This window comes from Lolium rigidum, chromosome 7, assembly GCF_022539505.1.
Source record: "Lolium rigidum isolate FL_2022 chromosome 7, APGP_CSIRO_Lrig_0.1, whole genome shotgun sequence".
Taxonomy (NCBI): domain Eukaryota; kingdom Viridiplantae; phylum Streptophyta; class Magnoliopsida; order Poales; family Poaceae; genus Lolium; species Lolium rigidum.
Genome location: NC_061514.1, coordinates 142,934,924 through 142,962,897, shown reverse-complemented (window position 1 = coordinate 142,962,897; position 27,974 = coordinate 142,934,924). Strand labels below are relative to the sequence as shown.

The 27,974-nt window shown below is 47.4% G+C and overlaps 4 protein-coding genes across 4 annotated transcripts; 1 reads left to right on the top strand and 3 right to left on the bottom strand.

Annotated features, from left to right (window-relative positions):
- The first annotated feature begins 64 nt into the window (after positions 1-64).
- On the top strand, positions 65-4,757 carry LOC124677695 (transcription factor E2FA-like). The gene is made up of 14 exons (XM_047213658.1): positions 65-280; positions 1,717-1,909; positions 2,027-2,083; positions 2,227-2,312; positions 2,398-2,486; positions 2,566-2,611; positions 2,738-2,790; positions 2,885-2,935; positions 3,030-3,078; positions 3,255-3,320; positions 3,419-3,495; positions 3,572-3,791; positions 4,105-4,171; positions 4,271-4,757. The coding sequence occupies exons 1-14, from the start codon at positions 65-67 to the stop codon at positions 4,381-4,383; spliced, it is 1,383 nt and encodes a 460-aa protein (XP_047069614.1). The 3' UTR covers positions 4,384-4,757.
- LOC124677696 lies at positions 4,701-5,887 on the bottom strand. Its single transcript, XM_047213659.1, has 3 exons — positions 5,560-5,887; positions 5,279-5,479; positions 4,701-5,184 (listed from the first exon to the last, which is right to left on the bottom strand). The coding sequence occupies exons 1-3, from the start codon at positions 5,794-5,796 to the stop codon at positions 5,023-5,025; spliced, it is 600 nt and encodes a 199-aa protein (XP_047069615.1). The 5' UTR covers positions 5,797-5,887; the 3' UTR covers positions 4,701-5,022.
- A 3,269-nt stretch (positions 5,888-9,156) lies between these two features.
- LOC124672102 (putative lipid-transfer protein DIR1) lies at positions 9,157-9,684 on the bottom strand. The gene is made up of 2 exons (XM_047208388.1): positions 9,345-9,684; positions 9,157-9,191 (listed from the first exon to the last, which is right to left on the bottom strand). Exons 1-2 carry the CDS (start codon positions 9,682-9,684, stop codon positions 9,157-9,159), a joined length of 375 nt encoding a protein of 124 aa, XP_047064344.1.
- A 3,351-nt stretch (positions 9,685-13,035) lies between these two features.
- LOC124677907 (non-specific lipid-transfer protein 3-like) lies at positions 13,036-13,742 on the bottom strand. The gene is made up of 2 exons (XM_047213849.1): positions 13,400-13,742; positions 13,036-13,308 (listed from the first exon to the last, which is right to left on the bottom strand). The coding sequence occupies exons 1-2, from the start codon at positions 13,740-13,742 to the stop codon at positions 13,292-13,294; spliced, it is 360 nt and encodes a 119-aa protein (XP_047069805.1). The 3' UTR covers positions 13,036-13,291.
- Between the last annotated feature and the right edge of the window lie 14,232 nt (positions 13,743-27,974).

Genomic DNA, 27,974 nt, shown 5'->3' with positions numbered 1-27,974 from the left:
GGGTTCCTTTCTACGCGCCGGCAGGTGATCGCCGGATTCGGGAGGCGCCCCGCCGGATACCACCATGTCGGGCGGTGGCCGGCCGCAGGCGGCGCAGCAGATCGTGCAGTCGGTGCAGCGGCACGTCCCGCTCAAGCCGGGCCGCCCGCCCTTCGCCGTCCCAGGCAACTACCACCGCTTCCCCCTCACGCTCTCCCCCGCCGACGCGGCAGCGGCAGCAGCGGCGTCCCCGGGCAGCGTCGGCGGCGACGTCCAGGAGGAGATCGTCACCAGGACGCCCGTGAGTTGCCCCTTTGAGCTTTACCAGGGAGCTTTTTACTGTAGTATTATCGATTTGCTTGCGTGTTGGGGTTTTTCGTACGGATTGGGGTGTGAGGTTTAACTGCAGCTCGAGCCCTCATTTGGCGGAACATGTTACGCAGTATTTTGGAAAAGGTCCCGTGGCGTTTATGCCTACGATTGGCATGCTGATTCCGGTGGAATTGTCGGCAGCTTGTTTACTCTCGCTGAATATAATCCGTCACCGCTGATGTATGTGTCTATGTGAAACTTACATCGCATTGCGAAAGGGGGTGTCTGTTAGCTGTCTGGTGTCGATTGCAAAACGGGTAGTTTGTGCAATGCGGGTTGCTAGCTGGTCTGCGAATAGTTTGTGTTTTGGTATGTAGGTAAGGTTTGTGTGGCAAATGCTACATGTTTGTTCCTTAATCCTTCCGAGCTGCTTGAGAGTTGCTTCACATCGGCTTGGCAGGTCAATAGATTAGGATTGATGCTTTGTACGGTCAGTTTAGATGTGCATTCTCTGTTGTCTCACCCAGTTGCTTGTAGCTAGGATTGAAAAGTCTCGCTTCGGGTGCTTCTGTCATGTTAGCGCTAATTTGGTTGCTAATACTGCAAGTTGACATGCCTGAACTATCAGTATCTGCAACCTAGGAGTTGTTCCCTATTAGTTGACACCAGTACGATTTGCTAGAAAAAAAACTGTTTTATTGGAGCACCATGCTTTACATTCGATCTCAAGTACTTATAGCAAATGTACATTTATCTTTCTTGGAGAGTTCAAACAGTTTTTCAGGTTGAAGTCTAACAAGTACAGTTGTGCTTATAAGAGATACTCTGAATTTGTCGGTGAAGTAAAACTATCAGTCACTATAGTATGATCACCATTCTAAAGTGATAGGCTGACTGCAGCTATACTTGCCGATAACTGCTTTCTAGATTTATGATCATTGCTATGAGGGATAGTTCACACAGCTTCTCAGGTTGAAGCTCGACAAGTATAGTTGTGCTTTTAGAGATGTTATGATTTTAACAATGAAGTAAAATCATCAGTTGGGATTATTGGTAGCTACGGTATCATTACCATTTTTTAAGTCATAGGCTCACTGCAGCTATGCTTGACAGTTGACACAGCTGATAACTGCACAAGGCTTTTCTTGGATTGTTTTGTCATCTAGCAGTTGTTTTTAGTTTTATGGTAACTTATTGTTCCTGTGTAGATTCTGCAGCTGTTCGACAAAACATTTGTGTGAACCCTAGCCATATGTGGCATTTTAGTCATGATACACTTCTTGCATACTATTTTTTTGCGAATCATCCTTGCATATTTTATAATTTGAGGTCTGTTGTTAGCATTTAACATACGTGGCAGAGGGTTTGAATTACGTCCATTTCTGACATAATTGTCACGGAATGATACCCTTCCTCTTTTTGTAGCTAAAAAGAAAAGCTCTATGTGGAGAAAGCATTGCTGCTGATTCAACTGAATGTATCATGATAAGTAGCCCTGGGTTTACTGAAGGAGTTGGCAGTCCACTTATGACCCCAGTTTCTGGAAAAGCTGCTAGGACATACAAGTCGAAGGCTAAAGTTGGCAAAGCTGGACCTCAGACCCCTATATCAAATGCTGGCACGTAGATATTCTTGCTCCATGAATCAAATAATTTGTTTCTCACAACTTTTGTTTTTAAATTCATATGTGTATCCCTTACTAATGGTTTAATGCATACACCTTTGTGTTTTCCAGGTTCACCTGGCAATCCAGTCACTCCTGTTGGTTCTTGCCGCTATGACAATTCATTAGGTTCATCCCATCTCAAACAATCTGCAATTCTGCTTAATTTGACTTTTTTTTATCCCCCATCATGGTAGCTTTTTAGATCTGGTACATCATCTTTTTTGATACTTATTCTTTTCCTGACATCTCTTTATGTGATGTTCGTTCAGGATTGTTGACCAAAAAATTCATTAGTTTGCTCAAGCAAGCTGAAGATGGCATTCTAGATTTAAATAATGCTGCAGAGACATTGGAGGTATGGATTTTTTTTTCTTTCTCATGAAGCTGCATTTCAGTAGTTCCTTTGGGCACAAGCTTATACGTGGTTTCTAACAACTCAGGTTCAAAAAAGGCGCATATATGACATTACAAACGTCCTTGAAGGAATTGGGCTAATAGAAAAGACGCTTAAGAACAGAATCCGTTGGAAGTAATCTTTGTCTCCCCTCATTTCTTAACTATGCATGCCTGTATTTATGGTGCAAAATGCTAAGCTCTCAACACTGCAGGGGTTTGGATGCCTCAGGAACTAACTTAGGAATTTCGGATCTGCAGGTATGTATTTTGTAATTTCTAGCATCATGTAATCATGTTCAAATGATCAGACTTATGGTAAATATGTCTGAACATGGAAATAAAACCATTTTAATTTAAGTAGCCTTTGCTGTGACTTTCTTCCAGACAGAAGTTGAAAACCTTATTCTCCAGGAGCAAGAATTGGATGAAAGTATAAGGTTGGTAGCTACTGGAGGTTGCAAAATTGTGAACCGTTATTTATCTGCTACGTAAATAAAATGCTTATATGACCTGAAAATAATTATCCTACAGTGAAATGCAAGAAAAGGTCAAGGAGTTAACTGAAGAGGAAAGCAATCAGAGGTAAATTTTATTCCTTCCATGTTTTGTTTTTGGACTTACTAGCATGCCTTGTTTAATCATTTACTAATTCATCTTTTGTAATTCTTATCTTTAGATGGCTATACCTTACTGAGGATGACATCAAGGGGTTGCCCTGCTTTAAGGTTTGTTTATTTTACTAAGAAATGCAATATTATTATTTCCCAAAGATAAGTATCTTATTGTTGATTATTCATAGTTTGCCTAACACCACATATAAATATCCATCTGGAGATAATTATGTTGATGCTTTTAACTAAATATGTTGTTGCGAGCTCATATGATCTTTGTTGTTCTGCAGGATAAAACACTAATTGCAATAAAGGCACCTCATGGTACTATGCTGGAAGTACCAGATCCTGATGAGGTAACAAAATAGTGAAAATAATGAGCTCTCCATATCCACTGGCTGTTAAGTTGTTATTAACTATTTTGTTGAGTTCTGTTCATCTGTTCTATAAGCAGGCTGGTGATTACATCCAAAGGAGATACAGAATAGTTATAAGGAGTACAATGGGTTCAATCGATCTCTACTTGGTTAGGTAATGTTTTAGTCTTCTCTTGATGCTTGATATCAACTGGCAAATCGTCCCATTAACAGTTTTGTTATATTAATAGTAATTTTGACGGGAACTTGGAGGAGCTGGTTGGTGTTGCAACGCCTCAAAAACATGCAGATGTGGCAATACCTACCACCACGGAGGGCTTCAGAACCATAGAAGCTGGACAGAGCAGCAGATCGAAGGACAAATCGCCGAACATTGAGCATGTCCACAAAATTCCTGATCTAAATGCTCAAGATTTGGGAGGGATGACCAAGATCATTCCAGATGTTGATGTAAGTTCTCTTTCAGTATAAATAATACTTTTATGAAACATGGGGAAACATCATAATAACATAACCCAAACCGCAAAGAACATCCTATTCTAACCTATTTGATTTCATCAGATTTTTTTCATACAACTCATCACTACATTAGTTGCATACCTCTGAATTCTTGATCTCCATACTGAACAGTAAAGTTTCTACTAGCGTCAACATTCAACAATAATTTAACTTGTTTTTTTTTTCGTTCTTTATTATCTTCTTCTGATATGATACCCAGACTCTCAAAGATCCAGCGACTTATGGTCTTGCCACACTTTTGCAGATTGATGCAGACTACTGGCTTCTCACTGATGGTGATGTTAGCATGACTGATATCTGGAGAACTGCACGTATCCTCTAATGCATTCCTTGAGATCTTTGTCTTCTCGTATGCTAAATATACACGTAGTTGCAACTTGGAACTTTGAAGCACTTAACACGATAAACAGCAGAGGCGCAGTGGGATCAGTTCTTAGCTCAAGAGGTGACTACCCCACAGGCAATGAGGGAACAACCAGCGGTTCTGGGTAAAGCTACAGTTGTATCCCCCGCCCAAGGATAACCAACGAGATAAATTAAGGGATATCTCTATTTAAGGATATTTTGGAGCAACAGAGTTCTTTTTTTTGGGATGGCAAATGGTTTTTCTAGGACTCTTTGGAGGCTGGTGATTTCTATCAAGTTCTGCATCCTTTCTCGTAAAGTGGAAGGTGGTCTAGCATCGTTCTAGCTATACAGCCTGAGAAATGCATCTTGCCATTGTCTGACGACATGTGTTCAGTAACTTATTTTTGCTTTGCCACACCTCTTATGGTTTCAGCACGTCCTTCCAGTTAAAGGTGCCATTTTCCAACTTTAGTTCACTAGTTGAGGTCGGTCTTAGTGGGCGGGTTCTCCCTTTAAGTTATGTCACATGATATTGTAAATATTGTGTTATTAGACGTGTACAAACTAGAATGCAGAAGAGTGTACAAAGCATTTTACAAGGCCCCAGTGGTTTCTGCACTAACCGATCATTCATTGTCAGCACTAGCTATATTTCCTATTACTGGTACTAAGTTGTTCTCTGATACACTGGGATCATACCATCTTTTCTGTAATAGCGGCAGTGGACTTACAGGTACCCAAGATCATAGTGTAGTAGTATTTAGCCAAAACCAGAGCAAGCGCACATCCAAGTGCCCTGTACGTTGCCGGTGCATCAGTCGCCTCCCTTGTCGGTGATCTTCCCTATCCAGTTGGCGACCACCGGCGTCAGCGCCACCGTCGGCGGGAACCTTATAGGCGAGGCCGCCTTGTGCGCAGCATAGGCCAGCGCGAATGTCCCGACCTTGCCTCCGGTCTCGTCCGTCGAGATGCCAATCTGTATTTTACACGCACAAAACACATCGGTAAGTTTGCTATTGGTAAACTTGTCACCAGCTCCAGTCGAAACCTGGGAGAGGTTTGGCACTGACCTTGGCGAGCAGCTGCTGGACGTCGACGCCGGCGTTGATGAGGAGGTAGCAGGCGGTGAAGGAGATGATGGAGAGCGTGATGGAGGTGGCCAGGTACGCGCCGCCGTACTTGGCCAGGAGGTCCTTGGCCTGGTCGGTCCTCGACTTGGTCTTCTTCTCTCCCCCTTCCTCGCCTCCTTCCTCTTCCTTGGAGCTAAATATCTGAGGCAAGCAGCACGTCTCGCAATTCAGCTCACAAGTACTTCGAAGTTTCAGTTGATTTGCCAGTGTGGCGTGCTTACTTTCCAGAGGCCGACCTCGAGGCCGTACTTCTCGGTGATCTCCTCGGCCGTCTTGGCCTCCTCCTCCTTGGTTTCTTTGACGGCGGAGAGCCGCCGGCCTAGCTTAGGCCGGAGAGCCCGAGAGGCGAGCGAGCCGGGCGGGAGCTGCTGCCTCCTGGGCTGCAGCAACCGGTGGTGGTACCTGACCGTGGCCGTGGACGGGAGGTGGTTGGCGAGGAAGAGTGCTGAAGCTGCCATGGATGGAGCACGGACGAACGATTGGATGGAGTGGGACGAGCAGAGGATGCAGAGCGAAGACCAAACAGAGGTGGTGGGACAAGATAGGAACCGTGGAAGCCACGTGTTACGTTATCACTGGGTTGGTGCTTGTGATGGACGGCTGTGATCGACGCAGGCCTCGACCTTTCTGGGCTCCTGGGCTGGTTGTGGTGGACGCCCACGAGTGGCAGCAGCGTGAGGTCGAAGCAGGTGACAAGTAGCCATCGCTGTGCCATTGAGTATGTACGGGACTATGGTGGACCGAGTGTGCTTTTGTTACTTCGACAAAAGAATTCGGGCGCTAGTTCGAGAGCTCCTGCTTTATTTTTGCTCCACTAAACTTCCAGGTGGAACGATTTCACACACAAAATCATTCTTCGTTCAGTGTTTCGGCTTCTATCACGGGGTGGCCGCACGTTACCATCGGAATTTTAGGCGTTTGTATGCAGATTTTTTAAGCAACTGGGCTCTGCCTTTTCATTAATCAAGCAAGAGAGAAAAATCCGGCCAAATGAGAGGACATATTTAGATTAGGGCGGATTATGCCAGAAACCACCGTAAAATGAACAAAAAGGTCTAATCCGACTCTGTCGGGATAGCCTGCACGAAGCCGGCAAAAACTCAGCTGCGATGGAGGATGTCTTCCCTATCAATATCTACCACCTTGAGGTAGGTAAGCCGCCATCCCATGAAGATTCGTCAATTCCGTTCCTTCCACGCATTCTTGTGCCAGCAAAAGCATGGTCGCGCTGGAGGATGTCTTCCCTGTCAATATCTGCCACCTCGAGGTAGGTAAGCCGACATCCTGTGAAAATCTGCCAATTTTGTTCCTTCCATGCATTTCAAAGAAAATAGAGGAAGTGCCAATAATGCGTCTTTGGTACTTTTGAGGCTTTTCAACGACCAAGGAGTCCCACCATTCAGAAGTGGAGGTGAAGCTCTGGCCGCGGCTGGCAATGCCATCGTTGTCCCAAGATTGCGCCAATTTCAAGATAGCCGCAGTGAAAGGGCAATTTTTGCAAAGGCGGTCTACAGTTTCAGGAGTGCCAAGGCACAAAGGGCGGGAGGGTCATGAGGCCACCCCCTGATGGCCAACTTGTCCAGTCAGGAGCTCTCCCGTAAGCCTTAAGGGCCAGCCAACCAAATAGTTTGCACTTCAACTCGACGTGAGTAGACCATATCTTCCTGGCATCAAACCTTGCGTGAAAACCAAAAAACTGTGTGTGGTAGGATGAGTTGGCACTGTAAGTCCCGTCCGTGGTCAACAACTAGGAGATCGAATCCAACTGCGTAGGATTAAGGGCAGTCGCCGCTAAGGTATACACAAACTCAATGTAGTGCGCCAGCTGGACACGCGTGTTAGTCCTTACGATAGAGTGGATCCAGTTGTTATAGTTGTTATCTCGCATCTCTTTAGCAACTGTGTGGTCTTTCCTGGTGGCGGTTTTGAAGAGGTGCGGCGCCCACTGAGAAAGAGGGCTGCAACCAACTATCGTGCCAGAAAGAGGCAGTTTCCCCGTAACCAAGGGCGATCCTGGTAGAAACCTTGAAAAGAGCCATGTCACATCATCGCAGGGAAGCTTGGAGCCAGCCAGGTGCAATGTAGGTTAGTCCATTGGAGCCAAGGACAACGTAGACGTAGCGCATGGCGAGATCTCTCAATATCTCGCATCCCAAGCCCTCCCAAATTCTTAGGTCTACAAACAATCTTTTAATTCACCAACGCTTTTCCTTGAGAAGAGTGTTCTTCCTCATTACCAGCCTACACGAAGTTTCTCGCAATCTTGTTGATCTTATCTCGTGCATTTCTTGGTGTAGAGATTTATTTGCCTTGGGTAAAAAATAGTCCTAGTTTAAACTGTTTAGTGCCAATCACTCATGGGAGCCTTCACTTGTACATAAAAGGAGCAGTTTCGACCTTGTTAAAAATCATACCATTTCTACAGTTTCACGACGCCCATACTAAAGCACAGACTCCTACACGTATACTAGCTTTAGTTTGCTTCTCAACTTCATTGAGCCAATTAACGAACATATTGGTAGTGGAGGAATATTAAAGGTAAAGTGAACGATGAGCAAAGGGACACAAAACAGAGATGGTTAATAGACTCCTCTAAATCACGCAAAGCACATTTATTACAACCATTCCAATTTCGCTAGCTAAATTGTCTTTCGTGAATATAACCGAAGAAACCACATAAGATCTTAATCTTTAAAGGTACTTCCATTTTTCAGATGTATTCCCTCAAGAAAACCCCAGGGACATGCATCATATCCATGAACATAGATTTTACTGTCAAAGAACTTGAGGTTGAAAGATCCCATATGAATCTATCTCCTTTGGAAATTAACTTTCGTTAAACTTCTCACTAATTAAATCCAGGTTTTCCATCTATGCTCGGAAAGAACTCTTCTAAATTCAATATTTAGGTGAGATCCCGTCAAAACATTGGCAACTACAACATTTTTTCATCGCACAATAGAGATGGGTATTGTTTGGCCAACGGTGTGTCACCTAGCCAAGTATCCTCCCAAAATCGAGTCTTTTTTTTAGGGAATGCCATTCAACTAGCTTTATTTCATACCAAACATGCTTACATTGTTTATCAAAGAGGTGAGAAATAAACTAGGAGGATCATCGTCCAAAATACAAGAATTGAAAGTCTGAAAACAGTTTCTAGCTAGCTCATGAGCCACCGAATTTGATTCCCTTGGACAAAATTCATATGACACTTTGCTGAATCCTGAAGCTAAAATGTTGCAATCAAGAAAAATTGCAGTTGCAGCCGAGAAACCACCATCCAACATTGCTTCCACCACTTGAATATTATCAGATTGGATGCTAAATCTATTGCAACCCATATGTTGTGCTGCGCTAAAAGATCCATTTCCTATGCTAAAAGATCCTCTACTAAAGTATTCATCCTTAACTCCCATTAGCCCTTTCCAGAATTGTGAGTCAGTTGGTTTAGCCATCACTTCTGACAGTGTTTTATGCTTTAGGTATTTATGTTAGCGCATACTCCTTCCGTTCTATAATTTTTTATGGAGTCGTGGAACGGAGGGAGTAGGGGAGTACTTAGTACGGAGTTGTGCTGCCATAGTGCCATTTGAGTTCCTTGCAACAATCATTCAGTATTTTCAGAGTATGGAGCAACGATACTCTGCATTGCTCAATCGACAACACAAACACACAGTCACTGAAACACATCATTTTCTCCATACCAGTGTAGTGCTGCATGCATACGGAGTTACGGACTACTACGGAGACAGACACACGGAGTTCCTTGCTAGCTTTATTTCCTCGCTTCGGTTCCAGATCCTCGTAACGTCGATCGATCAGCCCTGCAGCTGCAGGTTGGGCAAGGTGAAATCTGCAAAAAAACACAACATACAAGAAACGTCGTTACATGCCGACGCATTCTCGATCGATCGCTTCGTAAGTAAAACCAGTTTTTATGCAAGAAGAGTTTGCAACGTCGCCCGCAGTATAGAGGCCGTTCTCGTACGAGCTCTCACGTACGTACCGCCGCACTTGTAGCCGATGGGGCGGTTGGCGATGTTGCAGCGCTTGGGGATGGTGATGGCCATCTCCGGCTTCACCCCGATTTGCCGCACGGTCTTGGACAGCAGCACGGCGCAGAGGCACTCGGCGCTCTTCTCCCCGATGTCCTTCACCGCCGAGCAGCAGCGCTGCGACGGCGTCGAATCCGGGTCCTTCGCCGCCGACACGCACGGCGCAAGCTTCAGGGCCACCTGGTCCGGCGGGCTCGCGCCGCAAGGGCCTGCGCCATCCGCGAGACGCGCCGCGGCGAGGACGGCGCCGGCCAGGACCAGCGCGACCACGGACACGGAGACGGACCTCATTGCTGTGCTAGCTTCCTGTGGGGTTTATGCTTCCTTTTCTTGACCTGTGTGTGCACTTGTGGGCTATACGGCTAGCGCAGCTGCTGCTTATATAGCGCAGGGAGTGGCAAGAACCTCGTGATGGACAGACCACACTTGGCAGTCCCAGATGCAAGCGCCAGTCACCAAATCGATGGAAGTGCGCAATTCCTTGCACAAGATAAGTATGCATGGCGTCCGTTTTTGTTTCTCGCCACGATAAATGTGTGACACAACCTTTTTCCGTAGCTTGCGGCTACATATCAGCCCGATGTGTCGACTTTGCCTCTTCAAGTAGTCCGTTTCCAACATGCAAGGCTAATGTGTGAGAACCAACATGTTTGGATGGTTAAGAGGACACTAACATCTTGGTTCAGGAGTTGAAAGCTTAGATTTTGACACTTTGGTGTTTCATAAAATTAGAATAATTTTCAGTTAGAGGTGACGTTTTCATCAATAACGAGGCTACTATAGTAACCCGTCGAATTAGTTTTTTGGACTCAGTCTATCCGTGGTGCTCATAGTGGTAGGATGTGCCTGCATGGCTTCATAGGAGGTGAGTGTATGTATGTTTTTGTCAGCGTCTGCGTCTGTCTGGTGTCTTGTGTTTCACAAAAAAAAAAGTTAATAATGTGTATGAAAATGGAGTGAAAATGTTTACAACTTATTTTTGGTAAAAAAGGAAACGGAGAGGAAATACAGAACCGGAAATAGAATTGGTGGAATGAAAGCATAATTTTTAATTGGAAATGGAACAATGTTTTTCAGCAAAACAACACACTGAAATGGAGTTTCTGTCTCCGGAATGGAAACTCATTTTTTTCCGATGTTAGCGTGGTTCGTTGTGGCCGTGTTTGGCCAATTCCAAAAGAACTCAATCTCCCCAAAGTAGGCCCACTCTCCAAAGCAGGCCCAACTCAACCTATTCTGCTACATAATCCCGTAATCACATTGGTCTTCTTGACTTCTCCCCTAACATGACTGTGGTGGTGCGGTGTCGCTAACCATCACCTGGTTCCATACAGAAAGAGCAAAGTATATACTTCATGTTTTGTGTGTTTGATAACAACACTTGAATGAATCTCACCGTGTACAAAGATTGTCCTTGATAGATTTGCAAGTGCACGGTGACCTCGCTGAACACGTCATGATCGGAGGACTGAAGCGTAGCTTATAGGTTTTATCGGAGAAAGCTGTCACTGCATGACCGGTACTACCGGTACCAGTAGCGGTAGTACCGCTACCCCTACTGGTACCGCCCTGCAGTACCGTCTGGAAAAATCGCACTGAAAAAATTACAGAGAGGGTTACGGTACCTCTACGGTACCATGGGCGGTAGTACCGCTTCAAGCGGTACTACCGCTTTGGTACCGCTTAGGTACCGTAACTCTGGCCAAAACTTACAGAGGCCGTTACGGTACCTCTACGGTACCATGGGCGGTAGTACCGCTTGTGAGCGGTTGCGGTACCAAAGCGGTACCGCAAGCGGTACTACCGCTGTAAGTCGACGTGGCTAACTCTGTAGGAGGTTTCGAGTCCAGAGCGTTACTACCGCTTGCCAAAGCGGTAGTACCGGTCGCGCGGAGACAACACATAACGGTTGGATTTTGGGGGCCCCTATATAAAGGCCCCTTCTTCCCCAGCTCGTTTTTATCTCTTCTCTCTCTCTCCTCCATTGTTGCTGAGCTTAAACCTTGAGGATCTCCCCACCCATCCAACCAATCTTGCCCAAACTTTGAGGAGTGGTGGAGGAGGCCCCGATCTATAGTTCTACCAAGAGAGATTTCACCAATTCGTGCTAGTCCTTTGTGGATCTTGGAGTTAGGGTTCCTATGGTGGGATCTTGGAGGAAGTGCTCCTATGGAGGCTAGCTTGGAGTTGTGCTAGCCCCATAGGGTGTTGGGAGCCAACGGTGTTGCGGAGCTCGCCCCAACCTTGTGAAGGAACCACCGCCTCGACCGGTGCCTTAGTGGAGAAGGGGGAGCCCCTTTGTGGAGCTCTCTCGAGGAAGAAGGTGAGGCCTTCCTTCGTGGTGTGGCCGCCTAGCCTCTTGTGTGAGGCTAGCACCTCCTCAACGCAGACGTACTCCCTTTTGTGGGAGGAATTGCGGGAAACAAACCTCGCATCGTCTCCGCGCCCCCCGGTTGTCCCGCTCTCTAACTTTGTTATTATGCTTGGTTCCTTTGCTTGTTGCACTTGCCTAGGATCATACTAGGATCATCTCCACCACTAAAGCTATCACCTTTACCTTCCGCATTGGCTAAAATCTGAAAAAGACTTAAAATTTGTATTATCGTCCATTCACCCCCTCTTGTTCGCTACGATCCGTTCACATACATGTGTTCATATCATAATATATGGTTATGTTTCCGACATTATCTGTTTGTGTATTTATTTTTATTTTTATTTTTGTCTTCTGCAAGAAAATAGGAAAAGAAATCCTGCATCACTTGGTTCCGTCCATTTCCTCTCAGTTTTCATCCCTTGTCCAGGCTTGCAGCCTTGTTGGATCATCTAGAATATGAGGAAGAAACGAATCTTGTACGTTGAAGATGATAAAGCTTTATTGTTATGTGCTCTAAAATATGTTTTGGTTCCAACTCTCGCTTGAGTTATCACCATGGTGATTAATTGCTCATGCTATTTTCGCTTATGAAGGAACCACAAACTATGGCGGTCACCTATTTGTTTTTTTGGGAAAATGACGCTGAGACCCCCAGTATGGTCACCTGTCATGGTTTCTTCATGTTATCGTGTTTCCATCTCTAGCTGGTAAACATGGCCATAGACATGAAGTGTACGTTGAAGGTGGATGCCACCAAGGTCATCGTCTGTACTCTTGTTTTCAGTTTGTGTGCAACATATATTTTCCTTGATTTTCAGTTTGTGCAACATATATTTCCCTTGATTTTCAGTTTGTGCAACATATATTGCCAACTTTTGCAACAATTAAACTCTTAGATGATCTTGCTGGTGCACATGAACCAATATGGTATTGAGAACTAATATATATTTAGTTCAAGACCCGGCCACTATTAACAAAAAAAAACAGCTTTACCTCCATCACACGTCTATAAGCATGGTGGAGCAATACTATGAGGAAGTATTCAAAAATATTTCCCGCCTACTCTGAATAGCTTAAGCTCGGGTAAACTCGCTAGTATATGCTACGTAATGGTTTGGTTTGCTTACTAAGTTGTAGAGTGTATATACTAACATATGTTACTCCCTCGACTTATAATACTGGTTGCTGAAATGTGTCTAGGTCAACACGATTCAGTGGCAAGTATTGTGGATCGGAGGGAGTATCATATTTGTTCATGTCCGGTTCAATTTGTTTCAAAAGTAAATTTCATTATTATCTGAGATTCTGGATCACATTTCAGGTGCAACTCTCGAGATAACAAGTAGTACACTACAACATACAGAGTACACACACATATTATTCTCCAAAGAGGTAGTACACCTCTAAATCAGAGAGTCCCACATCATGGAACTCATTTTATTGGTGTGTGATGAACAACACTCAGCTCAGCTGCATCCACACTTGACCTCACACGGCTCCAGTGGCATGAAGTGGCCTCAAAGCTCACGGCAGAGTGTAGGCTGGAAATTGCAAAAGAGTAAGTTCAGACTGGCAGCAACAACATAGCATAAGCTAGGTAGAACATTGTCAGGTACTAATCCATTTGCTTACCTCCGCACTTGTAGCCGACCGGGCGATCGACGAGGTTGCAGCGCTTGGGGATGGTGATGGCGTCCTCCGGCTTGATGCCGGCGCTCTTGGCGGTGCTGGAGAGCATGACGGCGCAGAGGCACTTGGGGCTCTGCTTCCCGATGGTGTGCACCGCCGTGCAGCACTTGCTGGACGGCGCCGAATTGGGGTCCTGCCCCGCCGACGCGCACGGCGCCAGCTTCAGCGCCATCCTGTCCGCCGGCGTCGACCCGCACTCGCCGGCACCGTACGCGCCACGCGGTGCAGTGAGCGCCGCCGCGGCCACGACCAGCAGAGCGAGCACCAGCAGACTCCTCATCGACATCGTCGCCTCGTCTCGTCGATCACTAAAATGTCAGTGTGGCTAAGTTAATTACGTGCGTGCTACTCGTATGGTAAGCTAGCTGCTGCCTGCTTCATGGCCTCGGAGCTGGTGCTTATATAGTGGTAGCGTCGAGTGTGACAGTGGCGACCGACCCGAGCTCATGATGGCCGCGGGGCAGCGGTGGAGCGAGCACTAGGGCACACCGGCGCGCGCTGTGTCGGCACCGGGCACCTCGTCCAATGGCGTCGCGCCAAGCTCGGCCAGGCAGCAGCTAGTGGGTTGTTGTCCCTCACGCGAAGTTGCATACGTGCCCCTGGCCGGACTCGCGCGCGGCGCCGGCCGGCAGCTTAATCTACAGTTCAAGTGGGAGCTGGGACGCTTTGCTTTGGGAGCATGCCTGAATTGAAGCAGCTAAAGCACTGTCGAGTGGCTCTCATGATCAGGGTGTTTCAGTGGACGCGGCACTTCGACTTGTTATTACCAAAATTAACGGGAAGCTGTGCTGGGAAGGACTTAAACAAGCGTTCTTCGCGCTGGTGCGGCCAGTGTCGGTGCCTCGGTGGCGGTGGTGGTGTCATCTTCTGATACAGAGTCTACGGCCCCATTATACGTAGACCTAGCCCATTTTACGAGCCTGCCTACCAGTGCCTACGATACACTTTCGTGTACAGTCGTACAGATTTACCCAACGACGAACAGTAGAGCTCCTATTCCAGAAAATGTTTGTTTACGTCGTGAACAAAAGTTTGGTCTTTTTTTAGGAAATACTTTTGTATTGTGTGGATATTTCTGTCACCGTCCATTGTACTTTAAGATTGGGATAAAAACAAGAGAGAGAAAAGAATCTTCCATCTACTATGGTCGTCGTACACAGATGAACATTATTGGGTGAAATAGTGAACATTTTTCATTTGCTGTGTGATCGGTTTACATTGGAAAACGAACATTACTTTTTGTTTCTGTAGAAAAAATATACAGTATAAACTAAGAAGGAAAAAATCTTGGGTAAAAAAATGAGAATACTAGTAGCTAGAAAAAAGAATCAGAAATTGCGAAAGAATTAACGTGTGAAGAAAAGTGAATACCACATTACAAAGTACAAATAAAAACAAAACATGAAAACAGAAAATAGAAAATGAGAAAAAAAGTTAAGGCTATAAAGAAGATAGAAGACAATATAACAAAAAGAGAAAAATGTTGAAAAGAAAAGAGCAACATACAAGGAAGAAAGGGGAAAATGCAAGCCAGAATTAATGCTACCCCCGCGACCCACCTTGTCAACCTTTGTACTTCTCGGCGGTGCAGTCTGTCGTCCTGCAGGTGCACTCCAACTTGTCACACTCTGGCTCGTCAGGCTCCTCAAGGCGGGAGTGTCGTGGTGTGGATGACGAGTACACCATGGAGGGGTATCTCACGACGTGGAGAGAGAGAGAGAGGGAGGGAGGGAGGGAGGGAGGGAGGGAGGGAGGGAGGGAGAGAGAGAGAGAGAGAGAGAGAGAGAGAGAGAGAGAGGCGTAAGGCAGGGAGCTTCCGGGACGACGAGACAAAAGTTACCCAACTTCGGATCTTGCAACAGTGACGAAACCCTATGTGCTGCTATAATTCACTATAAGGGCAGCAAGTGTGTGATTATAAAGAGAGGATTGGTTCTACCTCAAGGGCTTCTGGGATCCGATTTATAAAGGCGCCATGATCTATGGTTATAAGGAGTAGCCCAGGTCGAACTCTACTAGCACTTACCTAATTGGTACAACTTGCCGTACACGTGAATTTGGCTAACCTATATCGGTACGGAGCCGACCTGCTATGGCGGTGACGGATCTGGCTAGAGCTTCCGATCCTGGACTCCCCATCTTGGACAAACCTGGTTGGGCCATAGGCCCATCCACCACTGTGGGCCACCCGGGCATGCCGGAATTATCCTAGGTTGTTGGCATACCCATGAAGTATATCCACAACAGTAGCTCCCAGAGTTCTTCGAGATTCTAGCATTCTTCCGGCTAGCTAAGGTCACACCGTTTCTCCATGTTGTATCTTCAGGGCAGATCATACTTGAACCTTGGAGAACTCAAGATTTTATAATAATTTCCGCCTAACAGTTTGGGTGAAATCTTATCTTCTTCTTCAAAGTGGTATCCAATAACTAGATCCTTGAAATATTCCTTCCAACCCTCATTTCGCGAAAATCTCGCATTTTCGAATAGGAATTACTGTGGACTTACCTAGAATCTAGGGAGAAATGTCCGCCGCCCCGCATAATTTGGCATCCGATTTAAGCAGTTCCAACGGTAATAAATCTTTGCAGCCAATTTTACTATTAGGGTTTTGGACACATTTCGTCAATCCAACAGTCGCGGCGGTTGTGTTGCGACCATAGGATGCATAACATGAATCTCTACCTGATCATATAAATACCGCGTCGAGGGAGATTACCCTCATTCTCCCCATTCGTCTATCATTATCTGCCTCTTAAGCTAGTGCCGCTTCCGAGTTCACCGCACCACCGCGCCAAAACTTCGTCGTCGAGCCGCCACGCCGTGCTCATCGTGGGTTCTTAACTACACGTCGAGCGACCACACAGAAACCTCGTCACTGGCGTCATGCTCCACCGCATCCAACATTCCGGTAAGTCCTTCTTTCTCGCAGCTAGTTGACTGGAGCCACTAGTGATGACTAGGCCATCTAGGGTTATTCGTAGTTTCAGTTCAGACATACATGCGTAGTTTTCGACTAGCATTTCATACTTGTTCATGAACATGCAAAAATGTCGTCTCCTTGTCCTTCATCCCTATCCAATCCCCTAGTTATTCCTCCCACCTCCACCGCGCCTCCACCTCTAGCCACATTAACTTTGGATCCAAATATCGGCCAAGGTTCTAGCCAAGCTTTAGAGGGAGAAGAACATATGCTGGATCCAACAGAGCAAGCGCACTGGTTCCAAGAAGATGAAACAAAAGTGGAGGATGCCACACAAAAATCCGAAGCCCGGAATCATGAGGTGGGGAGGGGGATTTGAAGGGCAATGGTGGCCCTGCAGCATTACAGAAATGGAGCTGCAAAACTTGGGGACGGAGGGTTTTCTGAAACATGGCACATGTCGGGTGGTTCCGACTGGTTTATTGCCCGCTCCAAACGAAGGCGAGCTGGTTCTGGCAAAGGTGTTGGTAGAGCGATGATTTTCGCTTCCACCCAACGATTTCTTTATTGAACTTCTAACGAAGTACCACCTCTAGCCTCGCAATATTCCGCCAAACAGCATCCTTACCATATCCAATTATGTGGCGCTCTACGAAGGTCATCTCTGGCTAGAGCCACATCTCACTCTGTTCCCTACTACTCCGTCAAAAAAGAGTATGTGCCCAAGACCAACACGCTTTCCAACTGCAGCGGTGTAACCTTCAAGATCTGGCCTAACCGGATATATCCTCGGCTGGATCGTCACGAATTTGCGAGGTACTTATTAGGCAGATTCTTCTACCTGAAGGACGCCAAGACTCTAGGTCAGAATCACATACTTCCACCATTCAAGGACGGATCACCGGAAGAGCATGCCTTCTGGAACATTCAACCTACCATAGCAAATCATCCCAACCTTGAGCGGATAGCTAGGCGGATCTCAAAGCTTGCGGAGTCCAGCTTGACTGGCAAGGACATGAGGTTGTCTTGGTTTTCAAAGGGGATCCAATCTCTTAAACACAACTGTAGGTTGATGTACTTCTACAATGGCCGCGAAGATGCTATACATGCCATGAAGGACAACTTGTCGTCTGATGCCCTGAACAAACGGCTCCGGGTAATGATCAAGGTCCCCCGAGACATCCACTCATATGTGCAACTTCGACATCTACACGGAAGGAGCCGGTCCTCCGGTAAGAAACCTTTCAGCTTGATCAACATCCTTGTATACTTGTTATTTTTGTTACCGATAACTTTTTGCCTTTTCAGATTGACTCTCTGGATGAATCATGTAATATCCCAGAACATAGGACAAACGCGGGGTAGATTTAGAAAATGGTTGTGCATTTCATCGCAAAACGGGGGAAATTTTCGCGCTAAATTGCATAAAACCTAAGAGGGGTGGAAGTTTCTCTCTTGTTGCTATTAGTGTTAGAGTGATGAGAATGCTATAAATTTCGACATGATATCTTTTGAAACTAGGGTTTTGGAGAGGGATTTGAATTGTCATTTGAATTTGATTTCAAACAAATATGAATTAAAGTAAACAACAATTCAAATGAATTCATAATTCATAACTCAAGTCAATATAACATTGATACAACACATCTCATAAATAAATTCTAAGTATTACAAAAGCTCATAAGTGAAACTTGAGATTTATTGATTTCACACACATATTACATTGTATTTACATAATTCCTTTTATATTACAATTGAATTGGAGCAAATACAAAATAGAGGTAAGTAATAAAAAAGAAGATTACAACAATTAATATTTTCCTACACTAAATCTTTAAAGATCTTCACTTGATCTTCTCCAAATCTTGATCAACATGAAACCTGCAATATTGGAAGAAAAAGGAACCAATTTGTCCAGTAACAAGTGTCAAAGAAATTTGGACAGTAAAAATAAGAGGAAATTACCAGATAAGCATTGGCTGGGGGGATCAAGTCCCAACCAAAGCCAAATCTAGCCAAGATCTTTTCCCCATCACCAACCATGTGAAACCAGGGCAAGACACCACATCACACAGCCATAGTGGTGCTGTCGACCAAGGAGGTCATTGATACGTCTCCGACGTATCGATAATTTCTTATGTTCCATGCTACATTATTGATGATATCTACATGTTTTATACACATTATATGTCGTATTTATGCATTTTCCGGCACTAACCTATTAACGAGATGCCGAAGAGCCGCTTGTCGTTTTCTCGCTGTTTTTGGTTTCGTAAATCCTAGTAAAGAAATATTCTCGGAATTGGACGAAATCAACGCCCAGTGGTCCTATTTTGCCACGAAGCTTCCGGAAGACCGAGGAGAGTCGAAGTGGGGCCACGAGGTGGCGACACACTAGGGCGGCGCGGCCCAAGCCCCGGCCGCGCCGGCCCGTCGTGTGGGCCCCTCGTGCCGCCTCTTTACCCGCCCTTCCGCCTACAAATAGCCTCCGTCGCGAAACCCCGCGACCGAGAGCCACGATACGGAAAACCCTACCGAGACGCCGCCGCCGCCAATCCCATCTCGGGGGATTTCGGAGATCACCTCCCGCACTCGCCGGGAGAGGGGATTCATCTCCCGGAGGACTCTTCACCGCCATGGTCGCCTCCGGAGTGATGAGTGAGTAGTTCACCCCCGGACTATGGGTCCATAGCAGTAGCTAGATGGTTGTCTTCTCCTCATTGTGCTTCATTGTCGGATCTTGTGAGCTGCCTAACATGATCAAGATCATCTATCTGTAATACTATATGTTGTGTTTGTCGGGATCCGATGGATAGAGAATACTATGTTATGTTAATTATCAAGTTATTACCTATGTGTTGTTTATGATCTTGCATGCTCTCCGTTATTAGTTGTTATCACCAGAATTTAACCGAGTCAGAGGTGGGCCGCAGTCAAGATGGGCTTAAGGAAATATACATGGAGAATTACATGAATCGGCCTGTTATACCAAGTTGGGCTTAATTGCCCGTGTATCTGTAACATATTAGATCTATTTTAGTTTAGGGATAGAATCTTACTCGTGCACGGTTTAGTGCATGCCCACATTAGAAAGTCCCCTGGACTATAAATATGTACCTAGGGTTTATGGAATAAACAACAACTCACGTTCAACCCCAAAAACAAACCAATCTCTAGCGCATCGCCAACTCCTTCATCTCGAGGGTTTCTATCGGTAGCGACATGCTGCCTAGATCGCATCTTGCGATCTAGGGCAAGCACAAGCCCCACGTTGTTCATGCGTTGCTCGTATCGAAGCGCTTTTGATGGCGAGCAACGTAGTTATCATTAGATGTGTTAGGGTTAGCATTGTTCTTCGTTTAAGCATGCTTACGTAGTGCAACCCTTGCATATCTAGCCGTCCTCACGCCTATCTCAGTGTGGGGCGGCACCCCGCTTGATCATTATTTAGTAGATCTCGATCCGTTACTGATTGCTCCTTGTTCTACAAGGATTAGTTTAATATCTCGCAATAGTTTGGCCTTACAATGGGGGAGGATCCAGTGGCACGTAGGGTGGCGTTCGCAAGTCCTAAACGGGATGTTCCTAGGATCAACTTCATGTTGGTTTTTTGGCCTTGTTTAGGATCGGCTTACGAGCACCGTGCGTGGCCGCAAGGCCCAACCGGGAGTAGGATGATCCGGTTATGCGGTGAAAACCCTAAATCGTCGTAGATCTCATTAGCTTCATCTTGATCAAGCAGACCACCAAGTATTCGTGCACCCCGTACGGATCATGGGTGGATCGGCTCTTTGAGCCGATTCACAGGATAACCCGAGAGCCGATCGAGGCTCGTATTTAACGTTTACATGTATGCCCCGGCAGAAACTAAGCGAGGCAACCTCATCACCTTCCCCGACCGGTATAGGTCGGTGGCACGCCTTGCACTTCGCAACGCCGCGTGTGACCGGAAGAGCATTGCGGGCCGTCGCCGGAGGGGTCTCAGCCAGCCGCAGCTCTAGGCTCCCCCGGCTCTACAAAGTGTTGACAAGGCCGCTGCCCGCCGGTGGGTTTTGGCAATCAACACATTCTCGGCACGCCCGGTGGGACAATCGTCTACATCAACCACATCGCCATCTACATCCGAGATGGCGGACGGCACGCCGCTCACCTACGAGGATCCGCCCGACGACCTCAAGAAGCAATACAACGAGATCAAGGCTACCCTCGAGCCGACCTCATCGGCTCTTTTCGCAGAACCCGTTCGGTGGCATCGATGGAAGGGGTTCTCACCGTAAGGTGCACTCGATGGGGTAGACCTCTCTTCCTCGTCTGAGGAACGCACCGTGGGTCCGCGGCAGAGATCAACTACCCGGTGGCTCACTCGCTACACCGCCACTCGAGAACTTGGTCAACGTGCCGGAGCGTGTCGCTCCGCGCGTGATCCAGGAGATCATGAGCCACCAGCACTCGCCGTCGGACCAGCTCTCGGACGCATCAAGGAGAGTTGCCATTCCGAGCCTCGGTCCACCGCTGCCATTTGCGTTGGCAGCACTCGCCGAAGTGCCGACTACACCGGCATTCCTCGTCTGCTGCACTGGTGGCGACCCCGGTGACTACCGGCTCTAATGGAGGCGCCTAAGGAGATCCCTCATGGATACGCGTGCATGTATGTGCCGGATTGTGGTGACCGGGCACTCACAAACCAGGCCACAACATCGGGGACTCCGGCGAAGACAGGAGGAACGTCGGCGACAGAGCGTACGTGGCTAACTAAATACGCCACACCGACGAAACTCCCGAGCCCAGCTCCCGCAGCCGGCTCGTAGCTGGAAAAGCAAACGTGGCAGGCCAAGTACGCCACCCCGGCGAATCTTCGTAGTGCAACTCCTACGGCCAAGCACAAGTGGATCAGATCGCACCATACCGAGAGACCGAGCCTCGGCATGATGCCGAAAAGAAGGGCAGTCGGCTATTCCAAGCCGTACTCCGACGATTACGAGATGATCCCGCTGCCACCAAAATATCGGCTCCCGACTTCTCCAAATTCAGTGGATCGATGGCTCCAGCTCCATCGAGCACGTCGCCCGATATTTGGCTCAACTAGGACCGGCTTCGTTGTCGGATCAGCCTACGCGTGAGGCTCTTTTCACAGCCCCTCACGGATCGGCTTTTGGGTGGTACACCTCTTGCCAAAGAAACTCCATCCAACTCTTGGAAGCAATTGGAAGAACAGCTTCCATATGCAATACCATTCGTAGGCTTCCGAGTCTCGGCATTGCCGATCTAGCACAGCCTACGTCGAAGCGTGGGAAACGGTGACAGAATACATCCAAACAGCTTCAGAATCTTAGGAACCGATGTTATTCGGTTCGTATAACTGAAAAGGAAGCAACGAGTTGGCGTAGCGTGCCTTGCAACACAGCTCAAGGACATGGCCTCCCAAGCAGATTATCCTCGCCGGCGCACATGGTTCGAAACTATCGACGATATGAATGCGCCACCCCGACTCGTACTCAAGACAAGTTCAAGCGTGCGTAGTCATGGTCGATACGGAGGAGGATGGAAGTGCCCGCGGGAGGCCAAGAGATAGCAGTGGCTGAGTGGACGCGTGGAGGAACCCCGTGGCCTCGCAAATGGGTAAAGCCACCGTGGCCGCCCAGGGATTTGATTTTGACGTGACCAAGATCGAACAAATCTTCGACCTCCCGCTCAAGGAGAAACAGCTTGACGGTTCCTCGAAGGTCTCAAGTTCCCCACGGCGAAAGAGCTAAACGGAAAGCCGTACCGCAAATTCCACAACTCGCTTCCCATGCCACCAACGATCGCCGGTGTGGCGTCGCACATCCAAGCGGCGATAGAGAAGGGGCGGCTAATTTTCAACCACAGACGCCATGAAGGTCGACACCCAACCCTTCCCCGCCGTTAACATGGTAGAAATCACCTACCCCGAAGGTTGCCACCGGGTCCCTCGTTCAAGCATCAACATGGTAGGACCTCGGAAACCACTCGGGCAAAGATGGAGATGAGGGCAACTGCCTCATAGCAAGGATACAGCAGGAGGCCGCTCCACGCGATCGGCTCCGTCATGATGGCAAGTGCTATGTCACGTAGGGAGAGGTGAAGAATATAAGATATCAGCGACCCTCTCTCGATCACCTCCTCAACAAATATGTGAGTCGAGCTTGACCAACGCCGACGGTCCAATTACGATGATAGAGGAGATCGTCTCGGCTAGAGAAGCCGAAGATATCGTCTGCAGGATCGCGATGAGGAGGAGCACGAGCGCCGTGCCACTGGAAGCATCAAGGGAGCAAGATGACAACGCCGTACATTGGGACTGCCCTTTCTTCGTACATCGCTGGGATTCAGAATGAGCCGATTGCCCACAATCGGCAATTGCCCGTAATGCAACCGAAAAAGAAGGAGGCAGCCAACGTGTCCGTGTTCGAGCGCTTAGGGCCTCTCCCGCCACAAAGCAAACGCGCCGAGTCACCTCGTTGGGCAGATCTTGAAGATTCGAAGACGAGGGAGAAGTGGAAGAAGACAGTACCACCGGCCAAGGTGGTGCCCCGACGGACTCAGCCGCTCCCGTAAGCGCAGGTTCAGCGATTACGCGGCCCGGAGGAAGCCGAAAGGTTGTACCTGCATACGCTAAGAAAGGCACGGCCTCGATCCGGCCGCAAAGGTTCAGCGAACCCTGGATGAAGAGGGTCGCCCACGGAAAATGGAGTGGCGCCCTAAACAGAGAAAGCCGATGATGAGACATCGGCCGGCACAAACATGGTACTCGCCTTGCCGACGGAGCGTAGCGCTCCACGACTCTACGGAGCACTCAAGGTGGACGACAAGCAGGCGCATCAAGTCAGAGGTTGGGTTGGTTTCATCCAGCCTGACCAAGTAGCAAGATCAAACCAATGGGCAAACCAGGAGAGGCTGATCCTTGTGATCGGCCCCAAAAAAATTTACGAAGGGAACTTACAAAACCTTCAACGAGCAAGCAACGTGGAGGCCGATTCCAAGCAATCGGCCAAAATTATCCTCACCTACCTTTCTACTCGGGTTCAACGTGTTATCCAACGGAGCCGATACCATCAATTTTCTTGACAGAACCGGCTCGGGGGCACCCAGGTATATGAAAATACGAGGATATGCAACAGTAGCATCTCATCTTTTGTTGATGGGTATTGGAATATGGGGCCGATGCACATGTGTCGGCCGTAATAAAAAGTGAAAATTCGAAATTTTTCGAGTCACGACCGATGCAAGCAGGCATCGACTTAAGGATATGAAAGCCGATGCATGGCCATCGACTCAAGGGGAGTAACTGTTACGAGCAGAGGGTCAATGGAGCACAAAGGGAGATTTTTTATGAAGGAACTCCTCAATGGAGCAGTTTGGAAGCTCAGATCTTCTCTTCAAGAACAATATCCGGAGCAGCATGGGCGGGCGGATCACATCGAGGATGGATTGCATTAGATTCGCCAAAGGAATGGAGCCGATCTAGCCAAAGCAAGAACTAAAGAGGCTCTGGGGCAGCTCACCTTGAAGGCTCTCTCGTTCGGAAGCCGATTTGTTGCGGATCGGCTGGCTCTACACAAGAAGCCCTTTCGGATATGATCAAGCCCAGGTCCATACAACTAACTTGCGTATCCTCGCTCTCGCCGTGCCTTGACTGAGACTCGGGGGGCAACAGGCCTGGTAGATGCTCTATTGAAGGACCGATTGAAGTACCATCGGCTGATCTTCGTTGCAACCTTCTTCACAAAACGATAAGCGCTCGCTAAGGAGTTGAAGAATAGAAGGATGAATGTCGAAGGACCGATGTGTTGTTATCGGCTCATTACACATTGGCAAGGGGGATGAGTCGGCAAGGTCGAGAGGAGAGGTGAATCGGCTCAATTAAAACTCGAAGGAATCGGCAAAATCAAATTGGGGAACAGCTTCTTCATTGATAGGCGGGATTTCTTACATAAAGAGCTAATTGCTCTTAAAAGGAAATACTAGGGGATACATTGCCCCATCTACTACTACCGACCCTATGCTAGAGGTCCTATCTACGGCCGTCACCGCTCTCATCGTCATCCTCGTAGCTCTCATCGCGACCGCCGCCGATGGGCTCCTCGTCGCTACTCCCGTAGCCCTCCACGGGGCTTCATCCCCGTCTTCGTCGCCGTCGCCGTCGTCGTCCCACCACATGCGGAGGCGCTCGGCCGGTGGGTAGCCCTCGAGGAGTCGTCGCCGTCGTCCTCCTCCTCCTCTTCCTCCTCCACCACCCCTCGGAGGAGGTGAAGTCGTCCCGAGAGAAGCGATCGTCATCGCTCTCCCCCTCCGATTCCCCGTCGGCGAGGAAACGAAGGTCGCTCTCCCGTCCGTCGAGGACCGGGTCGTCCTCGGACTCGGATGGAGAAGTCATGGTTCGACTCCTCCCCGGCCGCAATAGCGCGACGGTGTTGGCCGCATGGACCGCCGCCGGGTTGTGCTCCGGCTGTCGGCTCGCGGGACATGGAGGATCTGGCTGGAAGAATCTCGACAGGCGGAGGAGGAAGAAGACATGGTGGTGCAGAGGTTTTTGGGACCGCTAATGCGAGGGGGATGCAGAGCGTAACCGTTCATAGCGGTTAAATAAAAGGGGATATGGTGAAAATTCAATGCCACAGCAGCTTTCCGAGGACGTGGTGTTTGAAAGAAAGAGAAAAGACTGCCAAGTCACGCGGAGAAGTTGAGAAGGCAAGTCATCATCATGCGGGATACTGCGACGGTTCTGCCACGACATGACCCGACGAAGGAAAGCAGAGTGATTTTGGAATTACCAATTCCAAAACCAGGGGGCATGTGTTATCACCGGAATTTAACCGAGTCGAGGTGGGCCGCAGTCAAGATGGGCTTAAGGAAATATACATGGAGAATTACATGAATCGGCCTGTTATACCAAGTTGGGCTTAATTGCCCGTGTATCTGTAATATATTAGATCTATTTTAGTTTAGGGATAGAATCTTACTCGTGCACGGTTTAGTGCATGCCCACATTAGAAAGTCCCCTGGACTATAAATATGTACCTAGGGTTTATGGAATAAACAACAACTCACGTTCAACCCCAAAAACAAACCAATCTCGGCGCATCGCCAACTCCTTCATCTCGAGGGTTTCTATCGGTAGCGACATGTCGCCTAGATCGCATCTTGCGATCTAGGCAGCACAAGCCCCACGTTGTTCATGCGTTGCTCGTATCGAAGCGTTTTTGATGGCGAGCAACGTAGTTATCATTAGATGTGTTAGGGTTAGCATTGTTCTTCGTTTAAGCATGCTTACGTAGTGCAACCCTTGCATATCTAGCCGTCCTCATGCCTATCTCAGGTGTGGGGCGGCACCCCGCTTGATCATTATTTAGTAGATCTGATCCGTTACGATTGCTCCTTGTTCTACAAGGATTAGTTTAATATCTCGCAATAGTTTGGCCTTACAATGGGGGGAGGATCCAAGTGGCACGTAGGGTGGCGTTCGCAAGTCCTAAACGGGATGTTCCTAGGATCAACTTCATGTTGGTTTTTGGCCTTGTTTAGGATCGGCTTACGAGCACCGTGCGTGGCCGCAAGGCCCAACCTCGGAGTAGGATGATCCGGTTATGCGGTGAAAACCCTAAATCGTCGTAGATCTCATTAGCTTCATCTTGATCAAGCAGGACCACCAAGTATTCGTGCACCCCGTACGGATCATGGGTGGATCGGCTCTTTGAGCCGATTCACAGGATAACCCGAGAGCCGATCGAGGCTCGTATTTAACGTTTACATGTATGCCCCGCAGAAACTAAGCGAGGCAACCTCATCACCTTCCCGACCAGGTATAGGTCAGGTGGCACGCCCTTGCACTTCGCAACGCCGCGTGTGACCAGAAGAGCATTGCGGGCCGTCGCTCGGAGGGGTCTCAGCCAGCCGCAGCTCTAGGCTCCCCCCGGCTCTACAGTGTTGACAAGGCCGCTGCCCGCCGGTGGGTTTTGGCATTCAACATTAGTAGAGGCTCTGGCCAAGTTTTTACTCTTAACTCCAAGAGGGAGTATTTATGCTCGATAGTGGGTTCATGCCTCCATTAAATCTGGGACAGGTGACAGAAAGTTCTAAGGTTGTGGATGTGCTGTTGCCACTAGGGATAAAACATTGATGCTATGTCTAAGGATGTAGTTATTGATTACATTACGCACCATACTTAATGCAATTGTCTGTTGTTTTGCAACTTAATACTGGAAGGGGTTCGGATGATAACCTCGAAGGTGGACTTTTAGGCATAGATGCATGCCGGATAGCGGTCTATGTACTTTGTCGTAATGCCCAATTAAATCTCTCTATATTTATCATATCATGTATGTGCATTGTTATGCCCTCTCTATTTGTCAATTGCCCGACTGTAATTTGTTCACCCAACATGCTTTTATCTTATGGGAGAGATACCTCTAGTGAACTGTGGACCCCGGTCCTATTCTTTACATCGCATACAATCTACTGCAATACTTGTTTTACTGTTTTCACGCAAACAATCATCTTCCACACAATACGGTTAATCCTTTGTTACAGCAAGCCGGTGAGATTGACAACCTCACTGTTTCGTTGGGGCAAAGTACTTTGGTTGTGTTGTGCGGGTTCCACGTTGGCGCCGGAATCCCTGGTGTTGCGCCGCATTACATTCCGCCACCATCAACCTTCAACGTGCTTCTTGGCTCCTCCCGGTTCGATAAACCTTGGTTTCTTTCCGAGGGAAAACTTGCTACCGTCCGCATCACACCTTCCTCTTGGGGTTCCCAACGGACGTGTGTCAACCGCACGCATCAAGATCGTTTTCCGGCGCCGTTGCCGGGAGATCAAGACACGCTGCAAGGGGAGTCTCCACAATCCAATCTCTTTACTTTGTTTTTGTCTTGCTTTATTTTATTTACTACTTTGTTTGCTGCATTATATCAAAACACAAAAAAATTAGTTGCTAGTTTTACTTTATTTACTGTCTTGCACTCTATATCAAAAACACAAAAAAATTAGTTTACTTGCATTTATTTTATCTAGTTTGCTTTATTTACTACAGCTAAAATGGCCACTCCTGAAAATACTAAGTTGTGTGACTTCACAACCACAAACAATAATGATTTCTTATGCACACCTATTGCTCCACCTGCTACTACAGCAGAATTCTTTGAAATTAAACCTGCTTTACTAAATCTTGTCATGAGAGAGCAATTTTCTGGTGTTAGTTCTGATGATGCTGCTGCCCATCTCAATAATTTTGTTGAATTGTGTGAAATGCAAAAGTATAAAGATGTAGATGGTGACATTATAAAATTGAAATTGTTTCCTTTCTCATTAAGAGGAAGAGCTAAAGATTGGTTGCTATCCTTGCCTAAGAATAGTATTGATTCATGGACTAAATGCAAGGATGCTTTTATTGGTAGATATTATCCCCTGCTAAAATTATATCTTTGAGAAGTAGAATAATGAATTTCAAGCAATTATATAATGAACATGTTGCTCAAGCTTGGGAAAGAATGAAATCTTTGGTTAAAAATTGCCCAACCCATGGACTGACTACTTGGATGATCATCCAAACCTTTTATGCAGGACTGAACTTTTCTT